General features: G+C 47.6%; 10 protein-coding genes across 10 annotated transcripts; 6 read left to right on the forward strand and 4 right to left on the reverse strand.

Annotated features, from left to right (window-relative positions):
• Positions 1–1,574: 1,574 nt before the first annotated feature.
• Positions 1,575–2,367, forward strand: AO090009000531 (uncharacterized protein; the record flags this gene model as incomplete). The annotated part of the gene is made up of 2 exons (XM_023235662.1): positions 1,575–1,923; positions 2,000–2,367. 2 exons carry the CDS (start codon positions 1,575–1,577, stop codon positions 2,365–2,367), a joined length of 717 nt encoding a protein of 238 aa, XP_023088692.1.
• Positions 2,368–6,274: 3,907 nt separating this feature from the next.
• AO090009000532 (uncharacterized protein) lies at positions 6,275–7,873 on the reverse strand (the record flags this gene model as incomplete). Its single annotated transcript, XM_023235670.1, has 1 exon — positions 6,275–7,873. One exon carries the CDS (start codon positions 7,871–7,873, stop codon positions 6,275–6,277), a length of 1,599 nt encoding a protein of 532 aa, XP_023088693.1.
• Positions 7,874–8,023: 150 nt separating this feature from the next.
• On the reverse strand, positions 8,024–9,143 carry AO090009000533 (uncharacterized protein; the record flags this gene model as incomplete). Its single annotated transcript, XM_001816924.3, has 2 exons — positions 8,024–8,800; positions 8,853–9,143. The coding sequence occupies 2 exons, from the start codon at positions 9,141–9,143 to the stop codon at positions 8,024–8,026; spliced, it is 1,068 nt and encodes a 355-aa protein (XP_001816976.3).
• A 4,474-nt stretch (positions 9,144–13,617) lies between these two features.
• AO090009000535 (Gfo/Idh/MocA family protein) lies at positions 13,618–14,916 on the reverse strand (the record flags this gene model as incomplete). Its single annotated transcript, XM_001816926.1, has 1 exon — positions 13,618–14,916. One exon carries the CDS (start codon positions 14,914–14,916, stop codon positions 13,618–13,620), a length of 1,299 nt encoding a protein of 432 aa, XP_001816978.1.
• Positions 14,917–15,309: 393 nt separating this feature from the next.
• AO090009000536 (putative MFS transporter) lies at positions 15,310–17,336 on the forward strand (the record flags this gene model as incomplete). Its single annotated transcript, XM_001816927.1, has 8 exons — positions 15,310–15,802; positions 15,870–15,967; positions 16,027–16,089; positions 16,143–16,381; positions 16,452–16,713; positions 16,775–16,894; positions 16,954–17,054; positions 17,108–17,336. 8 exons carry the CDS (start codon positions 15,310–15,312, stop codon positions 17,334–17,336), a joined length of 1,605 nt encoding a protein of 534 aa, XP_001816979.1.
• A 362-nt stretch (positions 17,337–17,698) lies between these two features.
• On the reverse strand, positions 17,699–18,196 carry AO090009000537 (cupin domain-containing protein; the record flags this gene model as incomplete). The annotated part of the gene is made up of 1 exon (XM_001816928.1): positions 17,699–18,196. One exon carries the CDS (start codon positions 18,194–18,196, stop codon positions 17,699–17,701), a length of 498 nt encoding a protein of 165 aa, XP_001816980.1.
• A 418-nt stretch (positions 18,197–18,614) lies between these two features.
• On the forward strand, positions 18,615–19,671 carry AO090009000538 (aldo/keto reductase family protein; the record flags this gene model as incomplete). The annotated part of the gene is made up of 2 exons (XM_023235691.1): positions 18,615–18,669; positions 18,776–19,671. The coding sequence occupies 2 exons, from the start codon at positions 18,615–18,617 to the stop codon at positions 19,669–19,671; spliced, it is 951 nt and encodes a 316-aa protein (XP_023088694.1).
• Positions 19,672–20,667: 996 nt separating this feature from the next.
• Positions 20,668–22,599, forward strand: AO090009000539 (uncharacterized protein; the record flags this gene model as incomplete). Its single annotated transcript, XM_001816930.3, has 1 exon — positions 20,668–22,599. The coding sequence occupies one exon, from the start codon at positions 20,668–20,670 to the stop codon at positions 22,597–22,599; it is 1,932 nt and encodes a 643-aa protein (XP_001816982.1).
• A 1,692-nt stretch (positions 22,600–24,291) lies between these two features.
• Positions 24,292–25,179, forward strand: AO090009000541 (uncharacterized protein; the record flags this gene model as incomplete). The annotated part of the gene is made up of 4 exons (XM_023235704.1): positions 24,292–24,627; positions 24,691–24,723; positions 24,782–25,004; positions 25,088–25,179. 4 exons carry the CDS (start codon positions 24,292–24,294, stop codon positions 25,177–25,179), a joined length of 684 nt encoding a protein of 227 aa, XP_023088695.1.
• A 70-nt stretch (positions 25,180–25,249) lies between these two features.
• On the forward strand, positions 25,250–26,167 carry AO090009000542 (uncharacterized protein; the record flags this gene model as incomplete). Its single annotated transcript, XM_023235710.1, has 1 exon — positions 25,250–26,167. One exon carries the CDS (start codon positions 25,250–25,252, stop codon positions 26,165–26,167), a length of 918 nt encoding a protein of 305 aa, XP_023088696.1.
• Between the last annotated feature and the right edge of the window lie 1,132 nt (positions 26,168–27,299).

Below are 27,299 nucleotides of genomic sequence, written 5' to 3' on the forward strand. Positions count from 1 at the left end.
GGCGTCCACAATACACCATGGTTGCCTGAAATCGCGGGGTAAAAAATGGTCCCAGGAGGGCGAGACAGAAAAGGGAAGCAGTTCGTCGTGCAGCAGTGATTGTCGCAACAGGCTAGGAATAGCACCTAGTGAAGCTTGAGCGGAACTCTTGGGATCCTTTGTCGTCCTGTCATTCTACGTGCTGACACCAAGCTTTTTCCCCAAGACCCGTCATAAATTAGATCAGCGAGTGAGAACCGGTCGGCTAAGCCCGTCCCGAGACAGTAGATCGAAGCTCGATTAATTTCTTTTCTTCTTCTTTTTTTCTACATAAGTACTTAGTTCTACCCCTGTCGTTGATTATCAGGTTATTTTCGTGCATGAATATGACCTGATTGAAGAAACCAGACTTTCCCTGTGAGGAGTTTCAGGATAAATTTGCACTTTTAACCAGTTCCAAGGACAAGTGCTCCACCGCGTCAAAATAGCGCCAGAACAGAACTGCTCTAAGTTAACGTCGCTCTCAACTTAATGTCGCTTCTTGAGTTTTCACCTCTATTTAGATATTCGGCTACCATGAACCAGTGATGAAATATACTTGTTCCTTGAAGATCATCAACCATGGAGTTGGTCAACAACCTTCAGTACTTCGCCCTGGTTGACAAGATTCCCTAGACCACTCTCGTACGCCTAATTCCCGACCGTGATCTTACCTCATTTATTCTTCTCCGTCCTAGGCTAGAGTATAAATGTCCAAACTTAACTATCTTGTCCACCGTCAGTGAGGGCGTAGGGCTGGTTACCCAATGCGGAACAGAATGCCGTGCAAGGAGTACTAGACCGTATGCAGCTTAGTGCAGTCGAAGTGCTACCCGAAAAGGTATGCATGATGCTGCCCTATACGGATCTGACATCGAAGTCAATAGACGCTAAGCTCAGCCACGTAGTAGCGGACAAGGCTTATTTTTCTCTTGTAGATGGTTGATAGTATGGCTCAGGATGACTGCATAGCTGGGCATGTGGCATTATAAATATCAAGAACGATTCCCAGTCTTCTTGACATATTATCTATACCACATTATCGCTATCATTGTCCAACATGCCCGGAAATTCATACTACAAAACCTACTCTGAGCGAGATTACATATACCAAGAAGAGGACTACCCCTCTCCCCAAATCCCGACGAATTTCGGTCCTCTGCCACTTCCTATCGTTGTTCCACAGCAACGACCTGGATCCAGGGAACGCGGTTTCATCGCCGCCTATGCCCCATCACTGGAGGCGTGCGGCATTGACCGCATGGCGTTCTTAAGGTTCCTAGATGAATGCAACACAGCAGTACAAGGAAACAAGTTCCTAGCCGGTGTACAAGTTGTCTCGTTCGGTGTCGGATTCACCCCGGAGATGATCGTGATGGGAGTTGCCACCGCTGTACAGGCCGGAGCCTACTTCGCCAATAAAGGCCATGTCAGACACAAGTAAGCAATCCGTACTATTCACCATATCTGCAACTAATGCGATCTCCAGAACAAATGCTGTCCTAGATCGATACAATCAAGAACTATTCGGCCCTCGCGGCCTCTTCTGTATGATCATGAGTTATGAGCCAGAAGCCTACGACGAGTTAAAGTCTCAATCGTCACAATCATTATCGAGCCAGTTGAGTAGGTTCGGATCCCTGGCCTCGGGTAGCTGGGTACGGAATCCTGTCTCGGGAAAGTCGCAGGGTGCTCATAATTTACCCACTGCTGTGGCGCCTTTGATGTTTATCGATGATCGGCGTCAGCATAAGGAGCTCCTGTCTGATGGATGTTCCCTGGAATCCACGGAAAAGGTTAAGTCATCGAAGAGGGCCAAAAGGGCATTCGATACGTTCAATGATTACCTAGATCGGAGGGCCCGTGCGCAATATGTGAGTCTTGCTGTCTGCTTTCTTTCTGCTCGTCAGCGATTTGAAATGGCGGCGTGATTGGAGAGGACAATTATTAACAGTATGTGTCCAGACTGCCGAGAATTCAGGCGACATTTTGAATGTCCCTCTGACGCGCGGATTCAAAAACCGCTATCTCGATCCTAATCACCCCGCCACCAACGGGGGTCTCATCGGACTACTCTCCGGTGGCGTGCTGACTCCTGATCCGGAGGCACGCAGACGCAAGGCCCTGCGGCGGGTCGAAGAAGAAGAGAAACAAGTACTAGGCCAGTATTACCAGCAGATGGACGGCATTCGCAACCAGAACCAGTCCCGATGGGAGATCGAGAGACAGATCCGGCAGTGTGATGAGCAATTTGCGCCACGGTTCGAGGAGTTCCGAGAGCGGAGACGAGAAGCACAAGGAAAACAGAGAAATATCCGTAAGGTGAGCAAGCCTTTTCCACGTATATAGATAATGTGTGCTGATGAGATTGGATGTAGAATGTTTTGTACTTGACCATTGTTAATAAGCCGACAGAGGGAGAATTGGCAGCAGCGGCGGCAAGACTAAATGCTAGTAGTGGATATGGAAATGGAATGGTGGGCGTTACGCAGGTATAGATCAAAGGTATGAAGTATATATCACATTCACTCAATAGTAATAGTCTTATCATTCTATTCGTCAGGCATTATAATGCTCATTAAATATGTACAGAGAAGTAGAAGGTCATGAGCACAACATTCAGAGTCTGGACCATCTGTCCACAGTCCGAGAAGAAGCCCGAGAGGCCCTCTGATATGCTCGAATGGACTTAGCTGGCTGGACGAGAAAGGACAGTAACTTCTTAAATACCACGCCCTTACTGTCTCGCCAACCTTTCTCATCCATGTGGGCTGTCGTGCTTGTTATTTCCGATGAACTATCTGTCATGTCCGATTCTGTTGTCGATATTGCCACCTTATCATAGATCATGCCCACCCGGTCCTCGTCCAGATAGGTATCCTCTGATGAGATTGTATGGAGTAGTAAGGCTCGACTGGTAAGATATGGAAGAAATATAGATGACTCGAATGACTGAGATATGCGTGTTACTGCTTCCTCGATCAAACAGGGCGACGGTGGAAACGAGGTGTCGTTATATTGAAGCAGGGAATCTCGCTCCTCAGTCGACAAATTAAGCTCGCGTGATGACCCAGGCAGGATATAAACAGATATTATCTTTCTCCAGGTCAGGAGCAGTTGCGGTGTTAATGATGGACGTGAGGGGCGACGTGAGCTATTCAAGCCAAGAGCAGAGTGGTATTTTTGTTTGTATCTCTTAAGGTCCTCCAGAAATTCCAAGGGCTCGGAACAATGGCTTTGTGATACGTAATCTCTGAAGGATTTTAAAGTATATGGATAAGGTGCATTGTCATTCAACACATTGTCGAAAGTTGGTACTGCCTTAGGGAAGCACGCGATAGCCAGAGTCATCCTTGCTGGCATGGAGGTATATAGATGTGTATATGGATGAAGGAGATGGTTTGCAAGGTTGTTAGAGGTAACAAGTATATGATTGACAGGACTCTGCGCCAACGGCGTTTTTCACAGTGATAGACATCATGAAATTGCCTCTCAAACCCCTTAATATGCACTTCGGTCTCTTCTGGCCCTATATCCTAAAGCCTATTTTGGAGCTAGGTGCCATCAGTCCCTGAAGAAGAGCAATGTGAGTACGGTTGGCCACACGTCGAACCAAATTCTGAAGATACCGGATTGGGAAAGAGGTCTTATAAATTATTATCAGAACTTCTCCATCAGCCAAGCACGTCAGGTTCACCCAGACATTATACGCTATCGGCTACATCCGATTGGTTCTACGTAGCGAGCCGAACAGTTATATAGATACTTTAGCTGGATTCAGCATGTGGAACCTTAGGTTTTGTGTGTGCCGGGATTTAAACCGAAGGGTCTCGCCGGGTCCAATGTCTGATGAGGGAAAATGATTCGTGAAATAGCTTGGCTATCTATGTACGACTCGAGTCATGGGGAGTGGCGGTTAGTATGCGGGGTCTGGAGCAAATACCAGACTTGCTGTGGAACTTTGGGTCGAACCGAACGGCTATTGTAGACAACCATGGCTCATGAGTTCGAGAACGAGCCCAGGAAATAAATCTATGGCCCAGACCGTCGGGCTTGCGGGGGTAAGATGAAGACCAGCGTATCTTAAATCAAGTTAGTGAGCCTCAGGGTTTGTCGTTGGGTTATGGTCAGCAGGATAGCATTAGCAATCTACTTGAACTCAAAACAGAAGCGAAGGAGAAGAGGTTTTGCTTTGCATTTCCAATAGTTGCTGATGTCAGATACGAAGTTAAGGTTTGGATTTTGCTACATTACTCACTGCAATATCTGAAGGTAGCTTCCAGCAAATCCCGGGACATGGTCGTTTGATTCGGTAGGAGTATGGCGTGTTCTTAGCTGGAAGATATTATCGCTGCCTGCTTAGCTCCAGCCCAATCGAGCCCATGTTCTAGTTCTACTGACCTCGCGTCTATATCTGCTTTGGTGTGACATTCCTCCTCCATGCCTTCAGCAGCAAATACCCCTGCAACCAGTTCGTTACCTCCCACACTCTCGTGGTCCGAATCCTAATCTCGAAGGGCAAATCTTATAGCGGTCAATGACACTCTCCATCACCACTGTTTGCTCGAAGTAAGTGATGTTCTAGCCATTATACCTTCCAGAAATGGTACTAAATGCTGGACAACAGTGTTGGATTTCTCATCGGCCTTGACCAAGCCAGCGACCGGGTTAAACTTTTCCGCGCTTAGAAATACTCGCTCCTCACGATGCACAACATAAGATGACAAAATACCACTGTATTTCCAGGAACAAACTTTCCGGGTATAAGCGCCTCTTCCGATAGGTGTACATCTAGGCAAGCTGAAGCCGATCGGCTGCGTAATGCGGAGATTCTTATCTAAACAGGCACGCAAGTAAGGAGTGTTATTGGCTTTCTCATATGGCGCCATAGTATTTCTGGAAGTAAGCTCAGCATTCACTTCTTCCAGTACAGAGTATAACCATTCCGGGCTTTTTAGTTGCCAAGTCAAAACGTTATTCAAGGCAATGTGGGAAAGTCTGCATCCAATATCACGGTGAGTATATCATTTGTCTTTTCCCATGCTGAACTGTCCAGTTAGCTATTTATGCCATGCGTTAAAGGACTAAAACGGGTCTTCACTATAACCTCCAGAGAGATAGCTAGAAAAGCCGTTTCTTTACACAAGCAGAGCAATATACTTGACGTAGATTAAAATCTTTAGCCTCCACGGTGCCAAGTCAATTTCCAAGGATAAGTCACCCCAGCTTCCCCAAAAAAGAGATATTGGCGGGTTGCACCGCCGCTTATGACATGTTCCAAGCCCGATAATCCAAGAGGCCCTTTGGGCCGGCTGCTTTAGGACTTCTTCAACGGTGGCGGGTTGCAACATCGGTCACACGCCTTGATACAACTGAGCCACCTTTTCCGCCACTTTAAACCCACCCATCACATCTTAGAGGCAAGAGCGATGAAAAGCATCTTTCTTTTGTATGGTCATGCTTGTCATATCAATGACGTTACCCAGGCTGAATTGTGACCTGACTGAGGTTTGGCAGAAGGTATTGCCATATATCTCTTGCGTTGCCATGGTTCGCCATAGGCAAGATTCAGGCCCAAGGCGGACTATAGGATGTCTCTTACACACCTCACTTAGCGTCTTTCGGTGTATTCTACCGCGTCATGTATTTATACATTAGCCGAGATCAGAGATGCCTTATGCAGACTGTAACTCGGTATTGTCGTAAGCCTTTTGGGCCGCGATTATAGCCAAGGATGAGTTCAGATCCAACGTAGAATATGGTCGAACTACATACAATTATAGCACTGTTCATACAGAAGGTAGAAATCTTTCTCATGTGGGAGGTCGGTGCCGTATCAATCTCGTGATACAAATAAGACTGGACAGAAGAAATTGTCGATATGAACATCATAAATAAATTCAAGATATCAGGTCTGGCAATGTGTCTACCACTACTCTTCACCCCCCAAGACTAATCTTTCCACTAATCAGTTCCTGTCGGTAATCATAGACAGGGCTAACGCCATATTCTTATTTTTACTTACAGGGAGTGTCCAGGTCCACACTATACTATTGAGGTCAATGAGTTTCAGTACATTAGTTTTAAAGCCGAGCTCCTCTTTCTAGAGGACATTTGTTACTTTTAGCTCCAAAAGGACATCGCACACCTTCCTCCGTTTCTCAAGGCGGAGAATCTCCTACCATTTTGATTCACATTTCAACACAGGATCACGCATTGCATTGATCGGGTGCTCACCAAAAGAAATAATCTCCCTTTAGAAGAAGTGTATCTCTTTCCCTGTGTGGAACATCGCTGGTAGAAGCACACGCCTATCACTTAAGGCCTCCACTGCTGCGCGCAGGTGAACTGGTACCTTTCTTAGAGCGTTGTCCCTCAAATATCTGTTTAGGTGACTTGCCCAAGTCTCAGACAACACGCCTTTAGCGCTCCACCCTATCATTTTGATCATCTTTCGCACATTAGACAGATGCCCGTAATCCCGAGATCTCGGGTTTCTGGCCAAGTCCACATCATCGTCACAGCTTTCATCTTCATTCTGGTCACTGGTCACATCTCCCGAAAGGGAATTGATAATACTTTCACCCAGCCAGTCCGTGTATTTTCCTGCTTTCTTGCTTAGTAGGTAGAATGACAGAACATCGCACATTATGGATTTCTGCTCCAGTAGGAATGCATGCCAATACTCCACCAAGCCCCTTTCGGGAAACGCCTCAGTGAAATCAATCTCATCTGTTGGTATCCGACGTGCGTAGAACTCAGTGCCGGCACCGAGCTCTAGTCGACAGAGAAACCACTTCGCACCCGGTGCACTTGAAAATCGTGCAAGTACCCATTCGCCAGCGACGATCTGAATGTTAGATTCGGTGACAAAACCCAACATGCGAAAAAGCTTTCGCTGTTCTGGGGAATTACCATATTGTATCTTCATCGTCTTCGGGTTTGTGGTAAGGTCTGATCTCTCTGTGGAAGATCGTTCTGGTTTTTTCAGGCCTTGTCGTATGTCCTCTTCAGAGGTCGTATAACTTTCGGTGTTAGTCTCTGCATTCTGCCTATACTCTGACCTCTGTAGCTGTTCAGAGATTCCGTCCAATTTGGCGTGTGGGTCTTTAAGGACGGTCTCCTCTACCACTTCGACTAAATCCAACTGCTGCACAAGAACGTGTCTTTCGCAAGAAAAAGCCACCATTGTCAGCGCCAGCCCCGTACTAATAGTACACCATCCATCAATCTTCTCATTGACGCTAATTGCAGTCTTGATCTTTTGCCGCAGACTATCAGGATCAAGCATCCTTACGACGATGCGCTGAATGTCAAAAACTCCTTTGATTCCTGAGCTGTTCAGCACAATAGGATTCGGACTGATGATTCTTCTGTCCAGGCTTTCTAAGGGTTCAGTCTCGTTCACCGTAACCTTATCTTCAGATCTCCCTCCTGTATGCACTTTATCGTACGGGTCTTGGCAGATGTTGCTCTCCGATCTTTTGCTTAATGCTTGCTCAATTGCGTTCTTCACCTCCTTATCAAAGTCGGGCGATCTATCCAACCGTCGTTTCTCCGCGCCCTCCTTCTCTCTATTCTGCGCATCCTTCTCCTGTTTGCGCCTTTCTTTTTCGTCATTACACCATCGTACATTGACATGCAGCGCCAGATTCGAAAGCTGGGTTGGTATACGCCTTCCATACCAGCACTGTTTCTTCTCGGTCCCCTGCACCTCTGGTGGATCATTGTTTTCTATCATCTCCTGACGTTTTTCGTCAGGAGCCTGCTGGCCCCTACTATCACCAGGTATCAGCGGCTGTTGATGGCCGTCCTCAAGTTCTTCTTCTTTAGCATCGATCTTTGCTGCCTTCATCTTGTCGTAGATTGGTTTCAGGTCAAAGCTATTTCGAAGCGTCCTAAAATCATCCTCCTTAAGGAGCTTAACATGGTCATAGAGCACCCAAAGGATGTCTTTGCTTTGTTCGGGTTCTTCACGTAGATCGTGGAAAATTCCAATATATCATTAAACACGGCCAGCCATCCACAAGTCTTTTATGCGTTGCTCACGAAAATATCGCATCAGCTCTTGATCCGCGTCGAAATTTTCTTGCAACTCTGTATTCTCAACCCGAAACCCACTAATATTAGAAGCATACAGAGACCGGCCCCTTATGGGGCTTCCATTGTGTTTCCCGGACCAGTTGAATACAGAGACGTCATTTGAGGCAATTACGACTTCATCCATCGAACGAGCCAAAGCTTTTGTTAGTCCCTCTGCTGGGAATGCCGGGAATCGCACGCCAAGTATACCCATCAGCGAGTAAGCTATATCCGTCGGGACAGTACACTCTCGGGCGGACGCCAGGTTCATCACACTATGGGCAGAAAAGGTCGCTCTCCCAGTCCCTCTGGACCAGCTTTTGAGGCACTGTACTTTGCTGAATCTTGCAATATGTTCGCGATCGGCCCGGATCTCGTGGTTCTTCAATTTCGCCAAGGCACTCAGAAGCAGGTCAATGACAATCTTTATTCTTCTTTCCTTGTAGATATCATCTGTTTTAGGCTGCGAGTCACTCAAGGTACCGTGGATGGTTCCGGCTATTAGCGAATAGAGTTTCAAAGGGTGTATGCTGGTATCGCCTCCATGCTCAAGTCTGAGACGTTGAAGGCTCTTAATAGTGCTCCGAACGCACTGGCCAATCCTAGCCCTCGCAGTTTCTTCATCCAGGTTTTTGGGGACGGCAAAGTTAAAAGCTCCCAGAGTACCTGTGATTGACTCTAAAATATCTCCTGTTTCTGTCTATAAACCCATAAGAGATCTCCAACAGGCATTTCGAAGGTGATAAACTTACCATGCCAGTTCTCTCCTGTTGCCTTTTTCCATTCAACAAATCTTGCACATCCTGGGCTGGTAACGCAGCCATTGCAATGCTGATATTTTCTTTCGACGTGGCATGTTCTTGGTTTCGAGTGTACAGGTCGATGAAGGGACAAAGATTGTAGTATTGGCCCAAATCATCGATCGGTCTCTCCAAAAGGTCCCAGTTAGGGTTGACATAGAAGGTCACTTTGCTAAGGACCAGTTCCTGCAATTCGACTACCAGCCAAATTGTTTGCCGGAGATTGACGCTCCGCGACCGCATTCGAAATGGGTAATTCACCTCTGCATCTTACCTCTCACATCCTCAGCCACAGTATGCATAGTTATGCACAGTTACGAGTGAGCGGGGAGAGAACGCGCGGCCGTGCGGAGATAATCCAAATAATACAATGTGTTAAAATGGCATAGGTGTCCTGGCACAGCATTTCTCACAATATACACTATGTTCTCCTATCATCGTGTCTTAGTAGTCTTCGGAAGGTCTGTCTGGGATAAGAGTCTAGTATGTGACTGGTATGTCTTATTCTGTATTGTAGCTATTGAGCGATTTTGGAATGCTGAATATATTTGTTCTTATCGACAGTGACATCCATCCATGGGATATCGACATCAACAAAGAGCAGTGGCCTGGCAAGATTCGTCTGATCGCCTTTGTTGATGTCTTCTTCCTCATTTCTTACTCAGCTAATGCTAGCTTCGAGAAGGGCATCATAATCTATAGTAAGAATATCGTTGCTATCTAGACAATAATTTCCCTTGCTTCACTAGCTGACATCTGTAAGAGGACCACCATGATATAGATACTCTTCTAGGAAACGACCAACCTCCCGTCATTAAAGGTCGCGAATAGCCAAAGACTGCAGATCATGATTTGAGTCCAGGGCCTCCTGGAAAGGCCCCTCAGGCCAACGAGGTACAATACGAGTTTCAGTCGGAGAATGACAGCTCACCAACTAAGCCGGTGTCCTCGAGGGTGAAACAGGAAGGTAAGTTCTTCCTATCCCGCTGTTTCTATGATTCTATTTTGAGGAGCCAACATCTCCACCACTTGTTCCCACTCTTTATACTCCCCTTTCCTTTTCCTTGGTTATATCATATCGTTTCTGATCAAGACGTCCAAAATATAGTAAAAAAACGCTTCAACTTCGTCAACGGTGCAAAATACTCCGTGAAAGGCTGGGGACACCAGATTGGACTCAAATACACATATCCAAGATCCTGTCTTCGGGAATATGAAATCGAGATCAACAAGCCTTACCATCGGGCCATGAGAAGTATCCACTTCCCACTCCCTGGCGATTGACTTACTCGCACTGACGCAAAGTCTCTTATGTAGGAAGTATGAAGCGTGGTCTCGAGGAGCATAGCATACTCCAGTTACTCGGTGATGATATCTGGGGCGGCATCATCAAGCAGGGACAAGTGACCGGACATCTTGTTTAAATACCTTGCTAATGGGGTGTTGGACGATGCGCTGAAGGAGTATGTGGATGGGGTGGTCTCTACTGATCGGCCTGGAGGTATGATTCTGTCTAATGATAATGTGAGGTAGCCGTGGTTAACTGTCCGGCATTTAGCTCGGTTTCTTTGGGGGATACATGGTTTCTTGGATTCGGGGGATTGTGTTGTGGTGCTTAATATTCGTAGAGCTTATAATTTTCGCTCTTTTCGGTCCTGGCCTCTGGTGCTGCAATCTTTTGTGTTCCTCCTTGTCAATATACATCGTGGGGTAAGCGGGAAACTTGGCTACAAGTATCAATCAAGCCTGCCATTATTCAGTAACGGATTCACTTTATAATGATAATTTCTTGTACATATAAAAAGAATGTCCAGTTTCAACATTCCAGCGCTCTTTGGGGATAAACGATCCTATAATATATCCGCAGATTGACTACCATGACAGGTTTGTCTTTACGGTTACACTCCAATAGAGTCGCACAGAAATTCCAAATATCTCACAGGTGATGAACAAGACACCCGGTCACTTTCTCCTCCCTTGACAAGCCTCGCGATCACCGAGTATCATACTCCGCAAAGCCTTCATCTTTGTGGTTCGGACACTGTCCCCGTGCGATCATTTGCCCGAGATATACTTCCTTGGGGTCCCGACAGGGCTGGCCCGTCGCAGCGAAGATAGGGCATCCCATGGTCACGAGGATGCGCCTCACCTTTGTGCAGGAAGTAGGGCATCTGGTGTAGCGGGTTGTTGTAATATGTATTTTGCATACCTGCAAGTCCAGTTATCAGACTTTGTAGTAGTTTTAGTTGATGGGCTGTTAGGGACTTACTGTTTGGGCCATGAAGATAGTCATAATACTTTGTGGATTTGGAAAATCATCACATTCGACTGCCTGAAAATTCCTTGGTACCTTAGGCGTCTCTATAGGGTATTTTGAATGGTATCTTCAGGTTAACACATGTCTTTCTGGCCTACATTGTAAGTCTGTAGGCTGATATATTTCAGCCTTGAGATTAAAATGAAAAGGTCATGTGCCGGACTCACGTGTGTCTCTAAGGTGGTTATGGTGTGTGCCTTGTAACAGATTTCGGAAAATTGCACTCTCGACCAATCAGTGATATGAGATATACGTTAGGTCCTTGAATCAATCTGACAATGGGGTGCCTAATAGGATAGAATAACCAAAGTGAAACCAACTGCACCATTCTATATCAACATAGGGCTCAAAATAATATAACTGGAATAAGGATGAACTTTGATTTCGGACGACCCTTAAAATAACATCGCTTGAAAATAACCTAAATCGATCACGATGTCGCTTTAAATACCTCTTAGCACTACTCCATATATTCGCCTGATATGTAGATTTATATCGTTACTAGTGTACTATTCGAGACTAGAATATTATAATAGGAAAAGGAATTTGGTTAGTACTTGGATATCGCATTTGATATACAGTTTTGAAGATCGTGACTCATTTTGTAAAAGGGGATTCCCATCCACTTAGCCTGTTAAAAACGGATGTCGGTCCTTATTCTTGCTGTGTCGAATTTAAAGATAGGAATAAAATAAGGAGCACATTTCAAGCCTTGACAAAAGCTCTCCCAGACGTCTTGGCCATTCGTGCAATGGCAAGTATAATCCCTCCGGCCAGTGTCAAACACCCGCTAAAGATCCAGGTCGGATTGGCACCAGAAGCATCCAGAATTGCACCAGAAATAGGAGTCCCAACCAGCAATGCAATGCTCAAGATAGTAAAGCACATTCCCATGCGAGTACCTATCACACCAACATGTGGGGAAAGGCAAACCAAGACCGGGCCTGTTAACGAAACAAAGGATCCCGAGAAGCACCCGTACAGAACACAAAATACCAACAAGGCCCCCTGGGAGTGCACTGCGAGTAGGCAAAGTATCAGACCACCAGATATGACAGAGAATGGCACTAAGTCGTTGAAAGATCCCACGATTTGAGAAAGGTAGCCCGGAACCAGACGTCCGAGGGTTGATGATGCATTGATTATTGGGAGCAGATAGAATACCAGGTCAGTGGAGACCGTGTGGTTCTGACTAGCAATAGACTGGACGTAGTACGGGTGTGATGCCTCATAAAGCAGAGGAACATCCCTATATTGAATAAGTACTTGATGCAAAGGCGACTGAGAGAGTTGACAGTCCTGAAAGGGCTATGATGCTGACCTTTCTCAACGTACCATAGTTGCGGCCATTCAAGGCATCATGTGCGGGCCAGGATACGATATATGGATTATCCCTAGTTCCATTCCCCAGCCACTGGTGGTCGACATTTCCAACAATTTTCCTAGAGTTGGTAGTGCCCAGCAAGAAAAAGAGCCACATGCGGTGCCACATACCGAGACTCTTGTTTCGGGTTTGCATCTCGTTCTGTAAAACACCGATGCCTCAGTATTCGGTCATAGGGAAAGGATGGTGGAAGACGATAATTATATAAAGTATGGTTGCTATTCATTTTATTCTTGTGGATTCAATTTCTTCCGATATTATTTTGAAATTTTGATTTTCGATTTTTGGTTTCTGGTTTCTGGTCAAGGGCATAATCTGGCGACCAGCCAAGAGCACTGCATCAAACGAGTACCTCATAAATGAGTTTACCATCTTCTGCTAGTCCAGTAAGCCCGGACTGGAGTCTGTCTTTCTTAGGCCAATTAGGGCCCTGCAAGAGCTATAGCGAGCATCAGGTACCTACAAACCTACTCCAACTGTTCAGGTTAGGTCCAGCGGGGAGCCTATACCACTCTAATCTAGACCTAAAACTAAACTAGGAGAACTAATACTCCATAAGGTTTGATTCCTTCTAACTAATTGACTATGTGGCTTAAATGCTGGGTATATGTCAGCTGCGTAGGGCAGGCGGCCGTCTAGACCCGTTTGTTGGTTGACAGAAAGCCTACCTAGCAGAGCAAATCAAGTTCGTATTACTAGCGCACCTAAGTATAGTCCACTTTACATATGACTGTGCTGCGATACAATTCCGTATTAGAGATACAATATCGTCGGCTCAAAATAGCCACACATCATCGTCCAAAAGGTGTGTTCTAGCACTTTGGTTGATCTCCTTGGTTTTTTATTCCAAACACTTACGTTGTCTGACTGATTGATAGATTCTATTTGAGATGGCACATTGCCATTGTAGACTCGTTCATGCTTTGAATGTCATGATAGCTGAGAAACAATTTCATGAGCTGACACTTCCGTCTATCAAGGTGTTACAAATCGATACACAGCTGTAGTAACTCATTTTACAACTGCAGCACCTCATTTACACGTACCACCTGCCCGGTGCGCATGGACTCATTCGCCGCAATGCCCGTCGCAATTGACCATGCCCCATCAAGATGTGACGCAGCTCTGTTCAGCGGATCTGAGGATCGGGTGCCAAAGAGATCTTGTAGCAATTGGGGGTCACCACCGCCATGACCCCCTTCGCCCGTTGGAACCTCGATTTCCACAGGCTTGCCCAACAAGGGCCGCAGGAGAATGGTCCGACTCTCCAGCGCGCCCTCCAAGGCTTGCTCTCCTCCAGAGTTCACATACGACTGCTCCACCACCTCAACCTCCAGTCTACCCTTGCTCCCATTGAAGTTCACCCGGAACCCTTCCCAGGGCGCATACGCAGTGAGACTGTATGTCAACACCGCTCCGGTCTGATACCGCACCATCACCCCCATGGTATCCTCAATATTGATGCCATCTCCAAACACACTCTGATCCCGATAGTACCCATCCTCCCATTCAGCATCCGCGTACAGGGCCTTAAGCTGCTCATTGCTCTCCAAGTCCAGAGCAAAAGGATCCTCCTTCGCCACATCACTACCACGGGCACGAGAGTAAAATTTTGTTTCACCCCGACGCTCAGCATTCTCCTTCCCATAAAATCGCAAATCACCCATGGCAACCACCGTCTCTGGCTTCGTCCGCAACCAGAAGTTAACCAGATCAAAGTGATGCGTAGACTTATGCACCAACAACCCTCCACTGTTCCGCTTATCCCGATGCCAACGACGGAAATAGTCCGCACCATGCGAGGTATTCAACATCCACTCAAAGTGCACGGAGTTCACATCTCCGATCGCCCCCGAGTTCAACAGCTCCGCGATCTTGGTATTATGCGGTGCATACCGATAGTTAAAGGTAACTCGCACCTGTCCCTGGGTGCGGTCAACGGCATCGATGATCTGTCGACACCGCGGCGCATCAATCGTCATTGGTTTCTCGGTGACGACATTGCAGCCACGTTCTAAGGCGCGGATGATGTACTTGTGGTGCGTGCGGTCGATGGTGGTCACGATGATTTCGTCCGGGCGAGTCTCGTCGATCATGCGGTCAAAGTCCTGGGCTAGATATGTAGGAACGGCACTGTGGCCTAGTGCCTCGATGCGACTGTTTGCGTAGGCCAGGCGAGTGTTGTTCGTGTCGCAGAAAGCGACCAGCTGGGCGGTGCTGCCGAAGTCGCGCACGATGGCTGTATAGAAGAACATGGCGCGGCCGCCGGTTCCGATTAAGGCATATTTTTTCATCTTGGACTCTGCCTTGGTCATGGTGTTGACTGTATCGGTTACAACCTGGACGAAGAAAATGTGTCAATGAACTGGAATCTGGAATCAAGGATGGTATAGCTGTTTTTAAGTCCTCGGTTTGCAATGCCCCGAGGTGATCGATCTACACTCCCCGCACAGACTTCGATCAGGCTAAATACATAATTTTTCCATGAATCGGAAATCAGCACATGATGCGGGGAAATCTGGGGTCTGGGGTCTGGGGTAGAGTTCCACTGGTCTTTTGATCAGAAAGCAGGCCGGTCATTGCTGTCATTGCGTTGATTGCCATCAATAACTACCTCCTTCGTATCGGGATATTATAATCCGAAGCCAGAATAAATGCACTCTTCCCCAGGATAATGTCATTCCCCACAGGTACATTTACTAGTCATCATGGCAGGTCCAGCAGAAACACCACATGACGATATCACCACGGTCGAAGACCCCCAAGGGCCTCGTAACCAGGGCAAGGAAAAGGCAGCGCGGTTCCTTGCTGAGGTCGACGAGGGTGAACGGACCTTCACGCCAGAAGAAGAGAAGGGTGTTCTTAAACGAATTGATCGCCGTCTGCTACCCCTGCTTCTGGGCGCGTACTTCTTCCAACAACTCGACAAATCCACGCTCTCCTATGTCTCCATTTTTGGGCTAGTTGAGGACACGAATCTCCATGGACAGCAGTACTCATGGCTCGGATCGATTCTTTATTTGGCCCAGCTGGTCATGCAACCTGTGGCAGCGCTGCTGCTTGTCAAGCTTCCCACAGGAAAACTGATCGGAACGGCGATATTCTTGTGGGGGAGCTCTTTGGCTATCATGGCCGCGTGTACGGACTTTCCTAGTCTGCTTGGGCTGAGGTTTACCTTGGGGGCGTTCGAAGCGATGATAGGTATGTTGCTACCGAGCATGGAGTGGTAACTTGTTGTCTGGGATCAGGTTCTAACAAGACACAACAGCGCCTTCATGTGTGGCCGTAACGCAGATGTGGTGGAGACGAGGCGAACAGACTCTACGGACGGCCTATTGGAATGGAATGAACGGCGTGACGTTCGTCGTACGTTTCTGTCCCCATTTCACAGATCAGTGAACTATCACTCACAAAGAATTTGACAGGTCGGAAGTCTTTTCACATATGGATTGGGTCATATCCACAGCAACACGCTCTATTCCTATCAGGTAAGCCCGATACCGTCTACCTAGCATGAATTATATCGGCTAAACCATGCCAGATTATCTTCATGTTCTGCGGTCTACTTACTGTCGCCTTTTCTCTCGTCGTCCTCATCTTCATGCCAGACTCACCCATGGAAGCCAAGTGTCTCAACCACCGTGAAAAGATCATCGCTGTAGAGCGCCTCCGCGCAAACCAGATGGGCGTTGTCTCCCGCGAATGGCGCTGGGACCACGTCTGGGAGACGCTCTATGATATGAAAACCTGGTGTTGGTTTTTCCTGATCGTGGCCATCTCGTACGTGATAATCCTTATTGAGTCCATGCCTAGTCATTAACAAAGTAATGTCAAAACTAACACCATCCAGAATCCCAAGTGGTGGTATCAGCACATTCGGCAACCTTATCATCAAATCCTTCGGATACGGTTCATTCGAGACCATTCTCTTCAACATCCCCTTTGGCGTAATCCAGGTCATCGCCATCGTAGGCGGAGGCTGGCTGGCTACCCGGTTCCAGCGCAAGGGACTCGTCATTGTTGGGTTCGCAATTGTGTCTGCTATCGGGACATTGTTGATGATTGTTGTACCCCGGGAGCAGAAGGGGGTTCTTCTTTTCGGGTACTATTTGGTAAATAGACTTCTTTCTTCATCCCGGTCAATGTCTCTCGACATGGCTAATATTAGAATAGGTATCCTTCCTGGCAGGTATCACTCCCCTAGTATATGCATGGGAAGCACAAAATACCGCCGGAGATACAAAGCGAAAATGTACCTCCGCGGTTGTATTGATTGGAATGTGCGCCGGGAATGTACGCTCCCCTTCATTGCCTTCTCTTTCATCGAGAATCTTCATACTGATCATGCCCAGGTAATCGGTCCCCAACTATACTCAACATCACAAGCGCCATTGTACCGTCCGGGATTGATCTCGAACCTGATCTTATTCATCATTGTCGGCGTGTTTGCTATGTAAGTCTCTGGTTTAGCGATTACATGCAGGACGCAGAAGCTTACTCTTCTAGTCTGACGAATCTGTACCTCATCTACCTGAATCGGAAGCATGCTCAGCGGAGACTGGATCTCGGCAAATCAGCCCAGGTGGTGGACGAATCTATGCTGAGGAAGGAGAAGGTGGGTAAGGCGGTTGAACTCGAGGATGTCAATGCTGTTCCTCAGCAGAACCAAGCTGAGGATAAGGGGTTTTCAGACACAACGGATCTCAAGAATGAGGATTTCATATATGTGTACTAGTCAGTTGAAGTAGTGTCTTGTGCATTGGGCTAGTGTTATTGCTAATAATCCATGTTTTATGGTACAATCTACCAACAGCAAAAGGTGATAACACAGAAACCGAGTATAAAAGCCTTTGACAGATGACGCCAAGCGAATGATAGTACTGCAAAGCTCATCGAAAATAACCCAGCTGGCCCGTAAAACACAGATTGGATGCACTCCAAAACAAATGTAGCGAAAGGTACCAAATTGAGAGATACAAGCTTTTCACTCAGTGTCTGAAATCAATCGAGTTGTCCCAGTGACACAGGAGAAACTCATTGCCGCACTTATTTCTCAGGCGATGTACCAAACACCTCTAAGAAAAACTGGCAAGAATCTCAAAAAGGCCAATCCTCCTTGAGTTCCTTCCCATTCACAACAGGCGCCTGCGCCGGGATCATCATTCCGTAGATGCGTGCCCACTGGTCGGTTGTGTTGCTCCAGCTATGCATCGTAGCTCGCTGAACGACCATATCGCCCTCGTTCAACGTTACTTGCGAGCCATCGTCCAGGCTCAAAACAACGCTTCCTTTGCCCACTATCACGTAGTCGAGCGTGATAGAGCGATGGAACACTCCCTCTGCTTTTGGGGGAATATCATAAGCGGAGACCCCAGTGCCTGTGGGAGGCCAACTCCGCGGTGATAGTGCTGCATCTTCGGAGCCATTGACGTTTGCGGGATGCTCGCTCGTTGACCACAGTATCGTCAAGTTGTTACCTCCCACAGGCTGGGGGGTAAGGTGGGAGTCGAAGGCTACTGTTGCCTGGCCGTTAGGGTTGTGGCCAGTCACGACTCGGCGGGGAGGCGGTAGGGATGGTGCTGTAGAGTCAGACATATTTTTATAATATGGAAATAGTTATGAACGATGATACTTGGTTCTATGGTAGTAGCACGGGTTTTGGTTGACTTCTTAACTGCGAAGAGGCGAATTTTAAATCCGGTGTAAAGTCCGACAGCTGCAAATTGCTGACCATTTTAATTGCTATCGACCCACAACCTCAATTTTTCATATATACAGGGTTTCGGAAGTATGTCTCCCTGGTGGAGCATGGTTGTATATCTATCTCGGTCATATCCAGAGAAGGTCTGCATACTGGTTTAATTAACGGAATTAAAGATTTGCCCGGAGTTATGCGGGAGAACCATCGGGGGTATATAAGGGGATTGCCCATTTGTACTCACTATTGTTGTTAGAGATATTCGATTAATCTATACTCGTGTACGAAGACCTCATTGTTATTAACAACAGTGCAATGGCATCCACCAATGTTAATATCATCTTTGGGGCCATGACCGTCGGCCAAGCAGGTACGTTATCACGCCCGTGCATCAACCGAATGACTGAATATTAGCGGTGTATTAGGGCTAGATGGCTGCCGACAAACCACGCCTGAAGAAGTTAAAGACGTTCTAGATGTCTTCCAACGACATGGACACAGCGACATCGACACTTCCCGCGCCTACGGCAACGGCACCTCTGAATCTCTCCTCGGGGAAAGTCGTTGGCAGGAGAGGAACTTACGCATACACACGAAAGTATATCCAACAGCAAACTACGGGGCAATTCCCGATGCTTACACGCTCGGAGCTGAAGATCTGCGACGAGCACTCAACCGAAGTCTTGAAGCGCTAAAGACGGACAGTGTGGACCTCTGGTACCTTCACGCGCCGGACCGCAACACACCGCTCGAAGTCTCAATGCAAGAGGTGGACAAATTACATCGTGAAGGAAAATTCAAACGTCTTGGAATCAGTAATTTCATGTCCTGGGAAGTCGCCCAGATGTGTGAAATTTGCGGCCGTCATGGTTGGATTCGTCCCTCAGTCTACCAAGGCATCTACAACCCCCTTCACCGAGCGATTGAGGCTGAGTTGCTTCCCTGCCTTCGTCATTACAATATTGCTCTATATGGCTTTCAACCCTTGGCAGGTGGCCTACTTACCGGTCGTTACAATCTTGAGACGACCTCCTTTGACGCCGGTGCACGGTACGATCCCAACAATAAGCAAAGCTCTACGATGAATGACCGCTACTGGAACAAGACGACATTCGCGGCACTAGAGATTATTCAAGCAGCTGCTCAAAAACATGGTCTCACCGTTGCTGAGTGCGCTTACCGTTGGCTGGTACACCACTCTGTCTTGGATAAAAAGCACGGCGATGCCTTGATCATCGGAGCGAGCAGTGTCAAGCAATTAGAAGGTAATTTGGCTGATTCAGAGAAAGGACCTCTTCCTGAGGATGTAGTGCAAGCGATGGAGCAGGCATGGCAGCTCATACAGGAGCCGATCCGAAAATACTGGCATTAGAATGAGTTAATCCTGTTCCTCTGGGGACCCAAAAGTCATATGAGGAAGTTTATCTATATGGAGTGCATATAGGCTATACTTTTATATTATTAGTAATAAAAATACAATTTACCACAAAGAAACCCTCCCAATTCCCGTACCCTTCAATTATAAGATTAAATGACGAGAACCCATGTCAGCGATGTCTCAGAACTATCCGGGATGAACAGTCATCTCAACAGATCATTACTCATTACCTCATCCATTGTGCCTTGGGTCAGGCAAGCTGGCATTCTATGCCTAGCGGGCTACAACCGAAATAAATCCTTGCCACTATTTCCCAGGCCCTGCCGTTGCATGACACAGGAGATAAACACAATGCAACCTCGGTTGGCACCAGGCACTTTGGCTGTAAGACTTCTTCTTGGTTAGGTGAACGAGGGATCAACTGCCGTAGAGTTAACATCATTCCGGAGAAATCCAAAGCATGTGAAGATATACGGTAAGACATTATATTGGAAGCGTTTCAATCTATCGCCAGATGCGGAAGCTATATGGAGTTGGCGTCTGCACGTCGGCCTACATGCCTTAAAAGTGCTGAGCCATATTGAAATTAATCTAGCACTGCTCCTACAAGGGAGCACTGCTGCGTATGTCAGAAATGAACCGACGACAATCCTGCAGATCATAAGAGTGTTTCTTGTTTGCCAGATATTTCGCCTGCGTAAACGCTGCCTTTTTCAGTATAGAATACGGACGCCCGCCATGATAGGAAAAGAATACGGATACGATAGACCTCCTTAGCCACATACAGCAATGATCGACCACTCAGAACCCGGGGTAGCCGAACTCATCTGCTATCTTTATACTTAGATCCTAGAGAAGAGGTTTCCACTGTGGATCAGACCCCTGTTGAGCGGAAGAAGTGGTAACCGATCGTTTCCACATCGCAGATTATAAAAATGGAGGTCAGCTCTTCCTCCACTTTGGTGTTCAACATCCATCGCATCGTCCAAAATGCATGTTGTCGCAAGTACCACTGCTTTTCTGGGCGTCGTTTCTACTGTTGCTGGGGTACACCATGTCAACAGAGACACCAGTCAACAGATCCTAAAACCACCCGTACCAGAGCCTATTGTCGTCACCGAGCTTCCCTTGCCTCCTGTCGCCGACAGTAAGGAGGGCTCTTGTACTCCCGAAATTAGCCCTCACAGGACCGGTTGTCTACTCAAATCCTCCCAGATTCAGAGTGGAAATTTCCTTCCTGACAACAATCATGTCCTTGTCAGCTTAAACTTCTCAGGGGCTCCAGCAGCTCCAGATCCGGCTAGCATTTATAATGGTACCCATTTGACTCTGATAAAGGCTGATGGGACCAACTTTCCTAGTGGTGACCCATGGAAGTGTATTACCTGCGGCGTGCCGGAAGAAAACAAGGTCGGCAGCACAGAACTTTCGCCATATCCTCAGGCGTTTTTGGATGGCAAGAGGGCCTTGATTGGGACCAACATCGTTGATTGTGGCTCGGCGCTGCTTTCAAGTTCAGACTGTACACCGGATAAAGTGCATATCTACCCAATCCGCTGGAATGTCAAGGCAGATGGCTCAGGTTCCGGAGGGAATATACGAGAATTGCGCCTACATCCGGACAATGTGCACTTAGGGTTCAACTCCTTCACGTTCTCTAATGGTCAACTAGGACAGTTTGGCTACTTTAGTCGACTGCAGTTTAACCCAGCCCCGAAGACTGGCGAACCTCGCTCAGCCCGATATGATCTGGTTAACGTTACCAGACTCTATAACCCGGACAGCCCACAGCCTATCAGCGCAAAAGGCAACGAGTTATTGTTTAACCGATCGGCTATTGCCGTCGGTGAGCTTCGAGGATTTACCGGACGTGGCAAAGAAGTCACATATATCGGCAACCCTGTCGAGTCATGCAACATCGACGTATTCGCTGCCGACCTGACAACCGGAAAGGTCCGTCGGATTACAGATCACCCCGAGTATGTCGATCCGATGGATGTCTCTCCCGACGACAAGTGGCAAGTTATCCTCGATACCCGAGGGACCGGTCGACAGATGTTCATGGCCGGCATGCGCGGTATTCCACCGATCATCGACCTGATAGCTACTACGGTCGCATCCTCTACTCGCAACAACGGCCCTCGGCGATTTTTCCGACCTTGGCTCCTGGACCACGATGGGGACCGTGGAGACTACTATGGCCAGCAAATCAACGGGGACGGTGACGGCAGCCCGGGAAGCATCAACGACCCTAACTGGAACGCCGGGGCAGATCCAAAGTGGTCCCACGACGGCACGCGCATAGCATACTTCGAGAACCTGGTTGTTTCTCCTTCTTGTGGCGGACAGAACCCGCTGCCTTGCCCTAACTCCACTGAACCAGGTGGTCGTGTCACCCGCCTGATGCTTGCTCACCTGACCAGCCGCGAGCCGCTCGATCTTGAACCCGTTGCTCCTGTCTCTGATGAAGTTCCCTGGGGTGTTCCATACGTGCCCGAGAGTGCTCTACCAGACCGTCCCTTTCCAGCTGAAGGAAATTACACCTTGAAGGGAGAGGTGTCAGGCTCAGCTTCTGTGTCAATCATTCATGACAAGACCATTCCAGCAGCGATCAAAACTATCGCAGTCACCTATCGCAACTATTCCGATGATGGGTTGCATGTTATCGCAGGGTCTGAAAGATTCACCAATACTGTCGCATCCATGACAATAAACAAGGTCGACTGGTTTTCCGACCTTACGTCTACCGGACAAGTGACCGGAAGCAAGAAGACCAGTCCCGGTGGGTTCCATCTGGAGATTGATGCTATGACTAACATCTTCATGGCAAACGGAACCTTGACAACCACTATCGATGGAAAGGTCTGGAAGCAGCCGGCAAATGGGACTTGGTCACTGGTCATGTTCTATCAATCACAGTGATTGCGTCTGATGACTATGGGAAATCGTCCTGCCTCGAGTCAAGGGGACTTGCTGTGATACCAGCGCTTGTATATAACTAGTTGAGGCAGCTTTGCCTGTACATATTCTGTATGAAGGACATGGGAAACACAGGATGGTCAATTACCAGTTATTTACCACGATGCACTTATGATCTCCCACCATCCCTACTACTACTATAAGAAAATCGAGGTACAAAAATGTATCCATGTCAATTACTCAATTTCCCCACAAAGCTTTTCCAGTTGCTTGCTTCCATGGTTCACTTTCTGCAAGAACGTTTGGAGCCATTGGCATATCAGAAACGGAACAATAAATCTATAATCTTACGAGTCATATGCATAGCAGGCCGCTACAGAGTACATTTCCATATAACTTCCCCATACTTCTCACAAAAGAGGTGATTCCCCTAAGATTTCACCAGTAGCCCACGCAAACAAGTACTCCAACCAAGAATAATCTCGCATCTTAATCCCTACACACAAACATGCTTCTAGAACTATGCCCGCCTCGTCAATATTCCTACAATAGGTAAGACCGACGTCCCGTATAGCGCGCTCGCACGGTGCCACTACGTATACCCCATAACGCCTTGGAAAATCCACGTCCCACTTATAATGGAGAGAAAGTTCTACACAATATTCCAAATAGGCAACCCGACAACACTCGAATCCGTCTAGTGCGAAATGAATCCTTGGATGTGCACTACCAACACTTTCAATAGATCCTGCTTGTTCCAGGCTCCATGGTTCAAGTCTTCAAGCTCCACTTTTGCTTCCGATTCCCACGTGCGGATCTACTCGGAGGAAAATGTCATGCAGAAGGTTCCTGATTAAGTTGGCTTGGTATGTTCTTTTATGCTGTGCTTTTACATTATTGATGACTTTTGGTTGCGTGGGCTACTTGTTCTATGTTGGGTGCGAAATTATGTACGATTGTCGGTATGAAGATAAGGGCATCTATGCATAGAATTGATTCAAAAGAAGAGGGCAAAACAGGTGAGGCTTACATCAAACATGAAGGGCATGAAGGGACTTAGGGTTGTGTTGGAGTATCCGAAAGAACACACACGTTTCTCTACCGTGTTTTTATTACGTGTTGGCTCCTCATAACAGCCGGAATGATAGTTAGTGGAGGGGCAAAAAAATCGATAAACACGAAGAGGCGTCGAGAGAGGCGTCGAGAGAAAGCGCGAGATCCACACCAACAGATCCATATCGCCACGAGGGAGTTGGCGCTAGAAACCACAAAAAAGAATGAGAAGCGCGCCTGTAGAAAATATTTGCTAATGATGGCACTGCCGAAAAAACCAACCAGTGGCTAGCGAACGGCTTTTCTTCTCCGAGGGTGGGACCCGATGGCCAAGCACTATAATTCATTAGATCAAGGCCCAGTTTATCGCTACCACGTGGCTGAGACAATCGATTAGCCGATGTCAAAAAGTTTCTGTGGGACTCCCTTGGGTAAAGCAGAATGGAGAATCGGAGGAAAAGAACGGTAGGATTCGAAATCGAACTAGGGTTAAGGAGGCCAAACGTGGATTTCTTCTTCCGGACGGGTCCCGAAAGCATAAAATAAAATTAAGAGTCTAGTTTAAATAGCCGCGGATTTTCTTCATCCCCTTATTTCTCCTCTTCGGTTCACCATATACTCCTTTCTTGAAGGGATTTCACCATGGGCGTCATCTGGGATCTTCTTGAGCGGGCAGCCTGCCTTGCTGTCACTGCTGTCGCTCTTTTGGAGGGCCGCGCTGGTGCCACTTTCCAAGGCACGCCCTCGGTCTTGACCGAGCAAGGTCTTGTCAAGGGATTTGTGGAGAACGGCACCAATGTTTTCCTGGGAATCCCTTTTGCGCAGTCGACTGCTGGTGAGAATCGGTGGAAGGCTCCTCAGAGCTTGGGCAAGTCCGCCACGGCTGAATTCGATGCGACCTCCTATGGCCCTTCCTGTGCGCAGGCTATGTCCGGCAGCGCCATCGTTGCTCAGGGCGAGGACTGCTTGAACCTGAATGTATTTTATCCTGTATTTATATTGTTTGCTACTATTGAATACTGACCAAATCGTTTTCTACAGATCTGGACCCCTCAGAATGGCTCTAACCTTCCCGTGAGTTCCTCATATTTTCACCGGGACTTCTATAGAGGATTGGCTAACAAATGCACAGGTCTTTGTCTACATCTATGGCGGTGCAATGGTTACTGGTGGCAACAGCAATGCTCAGTGGCAAGGATACAACTTCGCTCGCAAGGATGTGATCTACGTGAACGTTAACTACCGTGAGAGCATTTATGCTTCTCCCTACGCTCCCGAGCTCGAAGGCCAATCGCAGAACTTTGGCATTCTCGATGTCGAGATGGCCTTGCAGTGGGTTTACGACAACATCAGAGGTATGTAGAAAGCATTCTTGTCCCTTGGTTATGCGTTAACATCATTGCAGGATTTGGTGGCGATAAGACCCGCATTGTTTTAGGTGGTCACTCCTCCGGCGCTGTTCATGTAAGTAATTCACAAATCCTTCGGTTCCAATGGCCATTCGACGCGGAAGATTGTCCCGGTGGCTAATTTGATCGCGATGTAGGTTGATCATTACTTGTGGAATCATCCCGAGACATTCCTGGCGGGTGCGATCGAAATGTCCGCCAATGCCGAGTCGGGGCCCGCCATCGCCCCTGCCGGCGTCGCCTTGACTCAAGTGGCTCAGGACATTGAAGCCGCCGGTGTTACACTCAGCTGTGACTCCAGCAACCCTACCCTGGATTGTCTTCGTGAAGTGGATGTGTACTCGATCCAGACGTCCTACTTCAATTCGACCTCCAACACCTGGTTCTCTCCGATCGTGGACAACATCACCCGCTTCTCTGACTACAAGTCGCGCTTCGCGGCTGGCAACTACCCCAAGTCGCTTCCCTTGATCGTCGGCAACTCCGACCAGGAGGGCAAGCTCTTCGGTATGGTTTACTCCAGTGAGAACACCAATTTCTCCCAATGGATTAACACCTTCGATGCCGACATGGCTCACGTGCCTGATGACGAGCTCCTGGCCGCCTACAACGCCTCGGACTATGAAACGGTGTCCCTCATGAGCGGTGCCTCGTACGGAGACGCTCGATTCTTCTGTCCCACTGACTACTTGATCGACGTCCGTGCGAACGAGCAGCCTACCTGGGTGTACCGTTGGTTCGGTGACTACGACAACGTCATTGGCATCCCAGGAATCGGCGCATCGCACGGAAGCGAAGTGCCATTCTTCCACGGAGGCAATGAGTGTTTCTCGAAACTGACCGACGTTACAGAGGCGGAGCAGGCGTTGGCTGATTACATGAATAACTGGTTTGTTGCCTGGATCAAGAACCCCAGCGCTGGACCGGGCTGGGACCAAGCCAAGCCCACCAACGGACCCTTGGCGAAGCTCGGAGTTCCTGGCAACGAGCTGGCCATTGAAATCGGAAGTACCGGCGATTACAACGCCCGGTGCCAGTCCGTGTTCAATCCCAACATCCCCAAGTACCCCGTGGTCCAGAACCCGGTCACCCTGGCCGAGTCCTCCTAAATTTCTTATCATCGGCAATTAGACATTAGCATAAAGCATTAATAGACATATACCCATTTCACAGGTTTAATTAATTGTCAATAATAAATTAAAACATCAGTACTATCGGTATTTGCGCGTCTTACTCCATATCAAATTTCCCACGCAGGTGGATACCAATACGAAGGATTGCCTGATCCTCAGGCAGACCAGAGGACCAGACCTTTTCTACATTCACGCTAAGAAAAATCGTGCATGAAGAATCTCGTGTAGAAGGATCGATTCAGGTACAGCGCCACGTGTTCCACTTTAGGAATGGATCTTCACCTCGAGCTAGCGATCAATTGGACGTTAGATGGTGGGGCAAAGGACCAATCGCTCCAGAATCACGGACGATTCGTTATTGAAAACATTTTTTGGTCGTCGGTAGGGTAGCACCCCTAGCTAACCCTAACTTTGTTCAAAGTTCAACCACCTTGTTCCCGTGTATATATTTGGAAATAGCTTCAAGAAATCCTTTACAATGTAGCATAGAGACCTTAACTAAAACTATAAATTGGATTACTCGGCGGCAGACTCGGAAAGGATCCGGGTAGGAAAAGAAAAACCTAGCAGGTTAACGGGACAGTTGTACTCCGTACCAGAAGTCATTATGCCGAAGTTTTCCCATTTATTCTTGACTGCCTAGTCTCTGTCTTGGGGCCTCGGCATATGGAATTTCTAGAATAGCGCTCCATCCAGATCGATCGTTGTCCCTGCATTGGTGTGTTGAACTCGCTTGATCTAACTGTTTTCGTGTTTTCTCCTGTCTCTAGATTGCCTCCTTTCTGTTGGTTTCTAGTGTCGGTCGCCTCTTCCTATATCGTAAATATCTCCATGTCGCACTATCGTGTATACATAGCCCGGTTGGGACCTATTAGATTTATCCCATGAGCTAATATTTGACTCTCATGATGCAGATCTGTGCAGGGCAAGAAGTGTATTTGTAAGACTCAGACATAGAGAATAGTGTCGTTGGCTGGTTTGTAAGGCGCCGAGAAAAGGGAAATTAAATGCGTTCCGAAATCACAGCACATCTCGGAGGCTATGTAACCTCGCGTCTCAGGTTGGAGATTTGGAGTAGGGTAGTGATTTCATGATCCAAGCCCTATGC

Source organism: Aspergillus oryzae, chromosome 1, assembly GCF_000184455.2.
Source record: "Aspergillus oryzae RIB40 DNA, chromosome 1".
Taxonomy (NCBI): domain Eukaryota; kingdom Fungi; phylum Ascomycota; class Eurotiomycetes; order Eurotiales; family Aspergillaceae; genus Aspergillus; species Aspergillus oryzae.